Source organism: Haliotis rufescens, unplaced genomic scaffold, assembly GCF_023055435.1.
Source record: "Haliotis rufescens isolate VD_foot unplaced genomic scaffold, xgHalRufe1.0.p SCAF_6, whole genome shotgun sequence".
NCBI classification, from domain to species: domain Eukaryota; kingdom Metazoa; phylum Mollusca; class Gastropoda; order Lepetellida; family Haliotidae; genus Haliotis; species Haliotis rufescens.
Window position 1 is genome coordinate 13494462 of NW_025964334.1, and position 10904 is coordinate 13505365.

General features: G+C 41.0%; 1 protein-coding gene across 1 annotated transcript in view; it reads left to right on the forward strand.

Annotated features, from left to right (window-relative positions):
* Nucleotides 1-8709, forward strand: part of LOC124135470 (tRNA (guanine-N(7)-)-methyltransferase non-catalytic subunit wdr4-like) — a 160568-nt gene extending 151859 nt beyond the window's left edge. The window contains exons 8-11 of the mRNA XM_048386021.1: nt 1384-1553; nt 2847-3045; nt 7008-7086; nt 8479-8709. Coding sequence (XP_048241978.1) covers nt 1384-1553; nt 2847-3045; nt 7008-7086; nt 8479-8642 — 612 coding nt within the window. The 3' untranslated portion in view covers nt 8643-8709. The remainder of the gene's footprint in view (nt 1-1383; nt 1554-2846; nt 3046-7007; nt 7087-8478) is intronic.
* Nucleotides 8710-10904: the final 2195 nt, after the last annotated feature.

A 10904-nucleotide genomic window follows, 5' to 3' on the forward strand; every position in this document is an offset into this window, starting at 1 on the left:
AAGTAATGTGACCTGTCACTGAAGTATTGTGACCTGTCACTGAAGTAATGTGACCTGTCACTGAAGTAATGTGTCCTGTCACTGAAGTAATGTGACCTGTCTGTGACCTGTCACTGAAGTAATGTGACCTGTCTGTGACCTGTCACTGAAGTATTGTGACCTGTCTGTGACCTGTCTGTGACCTGTCACTGAAGTATTGTGTCCTGTCACTGAAGTATTGTGACCTGTCACTGAAGTATTGTGTCCTGTCACTGAAGTATTGTGACCTGTCACTGAAGTAATGTGTCCTGTCACTGAAGTATTGTGTCCTGTCACTGAAGTATTGTGACCTGTCACTGAAGTAATGTGACCTGTCACTGAAGTAATGTGACATGTCACTGAAGTAATGTGACCTGTCACTGAAGTAATGTGTCCTGTCACTGAAGTAATGTGACCTGTCTGTGACCTGTCTGTGACCTGTCACTGAAGTATTGTGTCCTGTCACTGAAGTATTGTGACCTGTCACTGAAGTATTGTGTCCTGTCACTGAAGTATTGTGACCTGTCACTGAAGTAATGTGTCCTGTCACTGAAGTATTGTGTCCTGTCACTGAAGTATTGTGACCTGTCACTGAAGTAATGTGACCTGTCACTGAAGTAATGTGACATGTCACTGAAGTAATGTGACCTGTCACTGAAGTAATGTGACCTGTCACTGAAGTAATGTGACCTGTCACTGAAGTAATGTGACCTGTCACTGAAGTAATGTGTCCTGTCACTGAAGTAATGTGACATGTCACTGAAGTAATGTGACCTGTCACTGAAGTAATGTGACATATCACTGAAGTAATGTGACATATCACTGAAGTAATGTGACATGTCACTGAAGTAATGTGACATGTCACTGAAGTAATGTGACCTGTCACTGAAGTATTGTGACCTGTCACTGAAGTAATGTGACATGTCACTGAATTAATGTGACATGTCACTCAGATAATGTGATATGTCACTGAATTAATGTGACATGTCACTGAATTAATGTGACATGTCACTGGATAAATGTGACCTGTCACTGAAGTAATGTGACCTGTCACTGAATTAATGTGACATGTCACTCAGATAATGTGACATGTCACTGAATTAATGTGACATGTCACTGGATAAATGTGACCTGTCACTGGATAAATGTGACCTGTCACTGACTCAATGTGACCTGTCACTGAAGTAATGTGTCCTGTCACTGAATTATTGTGACTTGTCACTGAATTAATGTGACCTGTCACTGAAGTAGTTTGTGACTGGTTACTGAAGTCATCTCCCTCTCCACTCACTCACTCACTCACTCACTCACTCACTCACATACACCCACTCACTCACTCACTCACTCACTCACTGTCTTCTCCAGGACACAACGATCCGTGCATGGAGTCTGGAGGGGAAACAGCTGAATTGTACGAAGACCGGTGCCATCCAGCCTCCCGACACTGACCAGGCACCGGACACAACCACCAGACCTGCAGTCCAGAAGATGTCCTACTGCCCTAAACACAGACTGCTTGCTGTGGCTTTCTATGGGTATGTGTTGCCATTAGAAATTATTTTATATTTCTTTGTTTGATTAATGTTTAGCTCACCCGAGTAGTACTTCAGTCGAGTGAACCTGTGTCGTGGCTAGCTGTCCGTCCATCCATATTTCGTTTCCAGAGCAAAACATGAAAAACGTTGAAAAGGTTCATCCAGACTTGGTACATATATTAACCAGGCACTGAAATGGTGCCTTTTGCTGTCAAGGAAGTTTTTAAAATTTTATTTTTCCCTGTTTCCATGGAAACAAGTTTGACTTTTACTCTGTTCAAAATGGTGTGTTTGTCCAGATCATATCTCTAAGACTAATGGCTACTCATTCTGCACACACAAAGACCAGGTTGTCAACTGGTGCTTTTTGCTATTTAGGGATTTATATTTTTTGTTTCCATTGCAAAAAGGTTGAATTCGATTCTGTTCATTGTGGTGTGTTTGTCTGGCCAAGATCTCTAAAACTAATGAGTACTCTTTCATGAAACTTTGCACACACAAAGACCAGTTTGTCAACAGGTGCCTTTTGCTATTTTGGGGATTTTTATCATTTATTTTCTTTGTTTCCATGGCAAAAAGTTTGAATTTGATTCTGTTCATCGTGGTGCGTTTGTCTGGACCATATCTTTAAAACTGAGTACTCTTTCATGAAACTTTGCACACACAAAGACCGGGTTGTCAACTGGTGCCTTTTGCTGTTTAGGTATTTAAAAAAAATTCATTTTTGACGTTTCAATGGCAGCAAGATTGAATTTGACTCTATCCATAGCGGTGTGTAGCTGAAATAGATATACATTAAACTACCGTTATAACGAACTCAAAGGGATCACTAATTTTAGTTATTAATAACCGTCGTTCGTTATATGCATATATCCAGCATATATGCAACAAATAGCCGGAACTAAAAAATATGTTCGTAATATCGCTAAGTTTGTTATAAGCGTATTCATTATAAACGTAGTTTACTGTACAAAGTTCCAAATTCCAATTCCATGGTATTATTTCGATAGCTCAATAACTGATCTTGTATATGAACAGACAGATGAGATAGAAATTCTCTCACCAAGTTGTACTTAAAGTAACAGTCAGATGATTTGGTTATTTTTCGATTTTGTAGGGGCAGGGTGGATTAGTCATGTTCTAATGACTCTTGTTTTCTCCTGTTCGATCTCAGACATCAAAATTAACTCATGTATGGTTCTAATAAGCGCCCAGCCTTTGTTAATTTTCTAAGCTCCCAAGGTGCTTATTGCTGCAAATACGGTATTTGGACTGTGTGATATTGCACTCCAGGTACCCCAGTGTGGAAGTCTACAGATTGGCAGCCCGAGATGAGGGCTGTTCCCTGACCCTGCAGCAGTGCATCTCATTGACTGTTGACCCCTGGGACATTAGTTTTGATGGTGATGGCAACTTGTGGCTGGTCCAGCCAGTAGAGGGCAGCACGCTACAGGTGTACCGCTCCCTCCCAGATGGTGGCCATTCTGTCAAGGTAAACAGTAATATGCAGTTTCCTTTCAAGCTGGCTTGATGTGTCAGAAATGACTGGCCTCCTGGTTTTGTTGTCCTGGCTTCTGTGCAGGCTGGTGTGTCACTTTGACATGATGCATGGATGAGAATTGTAAATTTGGGGGAGTTTTTAATTAGTTTTTTGTTTGGCTTTTGGGGAAGGAAGACCTTGTCTTTTTGGGGGGGATACAGATTCACTTGAGTGGGTTGAAGGAAACATTAAAACAAATTAGTATCGCTCAATGTGTTTTTGTATACTACGGAATAAAATTGCTTTGTCGTTTGAGCGGGAAAATGTAAATGTTTGTTCTGTTTAAACTAAAGTATGTTTACTATAACTCCACAATCTCAAACTCCTCCATCTCAAACTCCTCTATCTCAAACTGCTCCACCTGAAACTCCTCTCTCTCAAACTCCGCTATCTCAAACTCCTCTATCTCAAACTCCTCCATCTCAAACTCCTCCATCTCAAACAGCTCCATCTCAAACTCCTCTGTCTCAAACTCCTCCTTCTCAAACTCCTCCATCTCAAACTGCTCCATCTCAAACTCCTCAGTCTCAAATACCTCCATCTAAAACTCCTCCATCTCAAACTGCTCCATCTAAAACTCCTCCATCTTAAACTGCTCCATCTCAAACTCTTCAATCTCAAACTGCTCCATCTCAAACTGCTCCATCTCAAACTCCTCCCTCTCAAACTCCTCTATCTCAAACTCCTCAATCTCAAACTCCTCCATCTCAAACTCCTACATCTGAAACTCCTCAAGCTGAAACTGCGCCATCTCAAACTCCTCAAGCTCAAACTGCTCCATCTCAAACTCCTCCATCTCAAACTACTCTATCTCAAACTACTCTATCTCAAACTACTCTATCTCAAACTGATCCATCTCAAACTTCTCCATCTCAAACTTCTCCATCTCAAACTTCTCCATCTCAAACTGCTCCATCTCAAACTGCTCCATCTCAAACTCCTCCATCTCAAACTCCTCTATCTCAAACTCCTCAATCTCAAACTCCTACATCTCAAACTCCTACATCTGAAACTCCTCAAGCTGAAACTGCGCCATCTCAAACTCCTCAAGCTCAAACTGCTCCATCTCAAACTCCTCCATCTCAAACTGCTCCATCTCAAACTCCTCCATCTCAAACTGCTCCATCTCAAACTCCTCAATCTCAAACTGCTCCATCTCAAACTCCTCTCTCTCAAACTCCTCTATCTCAAACTCCTCAATCTCAAACTCCTCCATCTCAAACTCCTACATCTGAAACTCCTCAAGCTGAAACTGCGCCATCTCAAACTCCTCAAGCTCAAACTCCTCAAGCTCAAACTGCTCCATCTCAAACTGCTCCACCTGAAACTCCTCTCTCTCAAACTCCTCTATCTCAAACTCCTCAATCTCAAACTCCTCCATCTCAAACTCCTACATCTCAAACTCCTCAAGCTGAAACTGCGCCATCTCAAACTCCTCAAGCTCAAACTCCTCAAGCTCAAACTGCTCCATCTCAAACTGCTCCATCTCAAACTCCTCTATCTCAAACTCCTCAAGCTCAAACTCCTCAAGCTCAAACTGCTCCATCTCAAACTCCTCCATCTCAAACACCTCAAGCTCAAACTGCTCCATCTCAAACTCCTCAAGCTCAAACTCCTCCATCTCAAACTCCTCAAGCTCAAACTCCTCAAGCTCAAACTGCTCCATCTCAAACTGCTCAATCTCAAACTGCTCAATCTCAAACTGCTTGATCTCAAACTGCTCCATCTCAAACTCCTCAGTTTCAAACTGCTCAATCTCAAACTGCTCCATCTCAAACTCCTCCATCTCAAACTGCTCAATCTCAAACTGCTTGATCTCAAACTCCTCCATCTCAAACTCCTCCATCTCAAACTACTCAAACTCCTCCATCTCAAACTCCTCCATTTCAAACTGCTCCATCTCAAACTCCTCAATCTCAAACTGCTCCATCTCAAACTGCTCAATCTCAAACTGCTCCATCTCAAACTCCTCCATCTCAAACTCCTCCATCTCAAACTACTCAAACTCCTCCATCTCAAACTCCTCCATTTCAAACTACTCAAACTCCTCCATCTCAAACTCCTCCATCTCCACCGTTATGATCTTGAACCAAACCTTTGATACCCAGTGTCTTCTTATGTAAGTATCGTTATATTTTCATGATATTTGACCAACATCAGGTATGATGGCCGGTCACTGTTTTTTGCCCAAAAGATTGATTCTAAGAAAAGAATTTCTGATTACAAACTTTTATGAGCAGCTGTGTTAGTTCAACCAGAGATAACTTGCTTTTTGAGCTTTTCAAATTTGCCACTTGACATTCAGGTTTTAGAATTGGAATAGACCTTTTAAATGCTCAAAAAAACGCAGTCTATGATCCGTGACATTTTTCAAGTGTAAATTCCAGGTTTGATTCATGTATAGTATCACGTGACATGTTAAATGGAGGTTAGTCAGTGCGAAAACGTCATGCGAGAGAATGGCGAGAATAAAGAATTTTATAAACATTGGTGACCTGTTTTTATCTGTATCTACAATCACACAATACAGAGTCTCCTGTACATTATGCATTTGAATATGGCAATCCTCAGTGTATATTAACCTGTTCTATAAATGTCAGAAATATATATGATTGGACCACTGAAGTCTTTGATAGCAGCAGTACAAAAACATTAATGTTTACTATTAGCTCAATTTTTTGGGTGGGATCATTTTCAACTTGGTCTTAATATATGGACTATTACCTAGAAGATCCTGCTGAACAGAAGGAAAGTGGGCAAGACTATGGCTTAATGATGATAAGTAATAAATGCATACCGTATTCGACATAATAAGCGCCCAGGGCGCTCTCAAATTTAGAAAGAGGGGGCTCTTATTAGAATATAATTTTGGTGAAAGAGTTGAAAGATCGTAAATTTTGTTGTTTAGGCTGACAGCCTGAAATGATACAAAAGAAAAGTCTGTGCGTATTAGACACGCCAGATATATTTGTCCAGAATTATGTCTCCCCCAGAATGGAGGGAGACATATTGTTTTTGGCACGGTTCCCGTCGGCGTCGGCGTTGGCGTCGGCGTTCCCACCGTTTCCGGACCATAACTCAGAAACCGTTAAATATTTTTTCGCGAAACTTTGTATACACATTAAACCAGCACTGAAGTGGTGCCTTTTGCTATTTAGAGATTTTTGACATTTTTATTTTTTCTCGTTTCCATGGAGATAACTTGAACATAGACTCTGAATGGGGGTAAGCTTGGTTTCCGGACCATAACTCGGAAACCGTTTAATATTTTTTCGCGAAACTTTGTATACACATTAACCCAGCACTGAAGTGGTGCCTTTTGCTATTTAGAGATTTTTGACATTTTTATTTTTTCTCGTTTACGTCGAAAACGGTATATATATTGCACAGTATGAACTCCCAACAGCTTGCTCCTAATGAGACATCACTATTCCCCTGACCAATGGATCAGTTTGCATTTATATCAAATTCTCAGCTCCCTGGGGAGTATGACTTAGGTTGCAGAGTTCCAGCATACCAGCATCAGTTGGAGACTTCACTATACATAGAGTACAATTTTGAAAAAAAATAGCTTATTCCCTGCCCAAACGTAATTTTGCAGGCCATATCGAAACAGCTCTGTCCAGCCATCTGTCATGGGTTGTTTTCCAGAGCATTATTCAAGAATCGTTCAATATTTATTCATGAAACTTGGTATGAACATCAGGCATGTGTTGAACATGTACACCATGAATATCGGGGGATATTTTTTGTGGTGAAGACTTTCCTAAAATATCCTCAAAATATTCATGACCCCGTACTTGTTTTGTTCAGTATATTTAAAAGGATGGTGGATATGGATGACTTTGTCGTCTTGTTTTTATTTCATATGAAGCAAAGAGTCTTTGGAATTGTTTATTTATCCAATGTTCCAGCTGAGTGAAATCGGTGAGAGTGAAAAGACACTGTACCAGATACAGATGGACGTCAACTCCAAGTGGGACATGTTTCAGGGTAGGCGTTCACACAGACTCATGTCTTTAACAGTGCTGCTGAACAAACTTAAGAAAAATTGAAATGTTAAGTGTGACTTTATTTTCAAACATTCTGAACTTCGATGTATCTTTTGGATGTAACTACATGTAACACTAGGGGCACAGGTGGCCTAGTCATAGAAGCTGCCACAATTTTGCTGTGCAGAGTTGCGTCCCTTGGGCTTAGTACAAACCTATGATCGCTGGTTCGAATCCCGGTTCGCCCCGATTATGTTTCTAGGTTTGTCAGCACCATACCTGTGCTCATGGGTTTCACCGAAGTGGTAAACGTCTGACACCTGCATGACTTCAGGCTTTCCTCCCTCATTAACGATGTGATATGACTGTATACTGTTAAAAGCAGCATTAAACCCAACTCACTCACTCACACATGACACTGATCTGATCTGGATAAAACCATGGTGAAGTGGGTAGAGTGTCTGTCTGAAGAGCGGAATATTAGTCGGCATTAGTCTGGACTAGTACAATCAGCCACACACACACACATGTGAATCGACCCATGCTATTTGGATACGATGTCATACAGACCCTTAAACAAATATATCCAATAAAGCCCATGCAAGTCTATAATATTTGGCAAGTCTAGATATTACTGCAGTATCTGAAAATGATACAGGCTCTTGGCTCCTTTTGATTATATTTTGTAACTATAATTTAACAACTGTTTTTTTCGTGTGTAAAATATGTTCATTTTGGAGACTAGATGTAAGTCTGGAGACCTATATTCTTCAAGAGTCCAGGGGGCGGTCGTAGCCTAGTGGTTAAAGCATTCGCTCGTCATGCCGAAGACCCGGGTTCGGTTCCCGACATGGGTACAATGTGTGAAGCCCATTTCTGGTGTCCCCCACCGTGATATTGCTGGAATATTGCTAAAAGCGGCGTAAAACCATACTCACTCACTCACTCACTCTAGAGTCCAGACAGGTTTCCTGAGTAGGTATAATACAAACAAAACAGCGATCTCCTGAGGTGTTCTCAGATCTACACACAGACAGGTTTATTTAATGCCACACTCTGCAATATTCCAGCTGTAATAAAGTCTGGACCAGGCTTTCCAGTGATTGATAATATTAGCAACATTCAATGCCGTTAGGGTACAATGCCTCTTACGACCGGCACAGGCTGCTGGGGACCAGTTCTAACCCAGAACCTCCACAGTGCACAGAGAGTGTATCACGTAGGTGTGAAAGATCTGTTTTAATGAGAGATGTACACTAAACAAACAACACCAGCAACACAACCCTACAACCAGTACAACCAGCAAGGGGAGGGAACTCTACAGGAAGTTGCTTCAACCTCCTCACTTCAATCCTGTAAATTTGTTTTGAATTGTTTTTATTTCTATTTTCAGGTTGCCTGGCAACCCCCAGCACTGTTCCCACTCTCTGGAAACAACGTGTTGATAATATGTCCGAGTACTTGAAGCGTAAGCAACAACGGCTGACGGAAAACAAGGAAGGGGGAGATAACTCCAACACAGACTCTCCTCCGGAAAAAGCTACAAAAGCCTCATGATGTTGACTGATGTGTATATAATATACTGAGATATTCACATACAATAAAATAAATAATTTCAATAACATGTTTTGCATGTTTTTTTCCAATTTCGAGGTAGAATGAATGAATAAATATTGCTTTACGCTGTGTCAGCTATTTTCCAGGTATTTGCAGCACTGTGGTAAAGCTGGTACAATGAGCAATATAATTAAATCTTCATTTAAAGTGGTGCCACTGTTGGTTCGTGCTTCTTTTAAAGAAATGTTGTGCAATTTGTTTCACATCAGTGAGTGAGTGAGTTTGGTTTTACGCCGCTTTTAGCAATATTCCAGCAATGTCATGGCGGGGGACTCCACAAATGGGCTTCACACAATGTACCCATGTCGGGAATCGAACCCGGGTCTTCGGCGTGAGGATGTTCCATATCAAGTAATAGACATGAGTAGCATCCTAGTTACAAAGTAAATAAGGCTGAGACATGTCTAAACCCCTGAAGTTTGAAAAATTTGAAAATTGAAAGAAACTGTCCGCAAATGTTAATTTTGGCAAGAGCAGTTTTACTACACAAAGAAAAAGTGTCATTCATGAAATGTGTCTGTGTTCAGCCAGCAGTTAATGGGTACCCGGTAGGATTTGATTGTAATTGTCAGATTTGCTAGATACACATCTATGTTATATTATAATCATTATCATCATTATTACTGTGACGTGTGGACACAATTAATGGATTACAACCTCTTTGATATACTGTTATAGCGACGTCGGTATGGATCCTTAGACATGTACCAGTGTCAAGTGTCCCATGAAGATTTGGGTAGAATTGGTCTTCAGCAACTAATTCATGTAGTAATTGGATCGGATGGTCAGGCTCGCTGACTTGGTTGCTGCATGTCATCGTATCCCAATGGCGAGGATCAATGCTCATGATGTCAGTCACTGGATTGTGACTGTCCAGGCTCGATTATTTGCAGACCACCATCATATAGCTGGAATATTGCTGAATGCAGCGTTAAACAACAAGCAAACAAATAAACAAACCATTGTCAAGTAAGATTGAGTGAGTGAGTGGGTATGGTCTTACATGCTTTTACCAATATTCCAGCAATATCATCGTTGGGACACCAGAATTTTTTGGGAATCAAACCCGGGCCTTTGGTGGGATGAGCGAACACCTTAACCACTAGACTACCCCACCACCAAGCAAGAATGGTACATATATATGTATATATGATAGGTGAAGGATTTACAGTAACATTTCACATACGTATAAGTGATTAACGTGAGTGGGTTAGCAATAAGACCTGAAGTATAGTATGATGGACAGAGAGCTCCTATTATGTCTTGACATTGTGTAAAGATCTACTCCAAAACATACCGAACAGTAGGAAAATGCCTCTCCAGCAATTATTACTGTGGTGTTGTGATCCTGACTGTAAGAAGAAAGTGATGGTTGGACATATATTTCTAATGCAAGAACAAACTTGCAGAAAGTTTGTTACAGATCTGACAATCAGCATTAGCCCTGAGATAGGTGCTTACACTATCAACCACTGGTTTGTCTGCTGTCCAGACATGTACAGTACAGTTATAGCCCACGGTATAACGCTACGGTTATAGCGAACTCAATGGGACCACTAATTTTAGTTTGTTATAACCTTAGCTCGTTATAGCATATATACAGCATATATTATTAGTTATGGTGTCTTTTGTTCTGTGTCATATTAGGTTAGCAGAAAGCATATTGGGTGAGGTGGGAGCTCAGTATCTTTCTGCTAACCTAGTATGACACCATATATACAGCAACTAAAGGCACCATATGCCGAAAAATGTACACTATTTGGTGTCTTTATCGCACGTCATGTCAAAATGAGTGAGTGAGTGAGTGAGTGAGTGAGTTGGTTTTAACGCCGCTTTTAACAGTATTCCAGTTATATCACGGCGTGTCAGCTTAATGTGGGAGGAAAGCCCGAAGTGATGCAGGTCTCAGACGTTTACCACTTCGGTGAAACCCACGAGCACGGGTATGGTGCTGACAAACCTAGAAACATAATCGGGGCGAACCGGGATTCGAACCCACAATCATAGGTTTCTGGCGTGTTCAAGGGACGCAACTCTGCACAGCAAATCGCGGCGCCTTAGACGACTGGGCCACCCGTGCCCCCCATGTCAAAATGAAGACTTGACACAACCAGTATGAAAGACAGGACCAGTACATATGTTTCCGATACAATGCTTTAATTTAAACACAAACATTCACAACTGAATATACATAATATAATG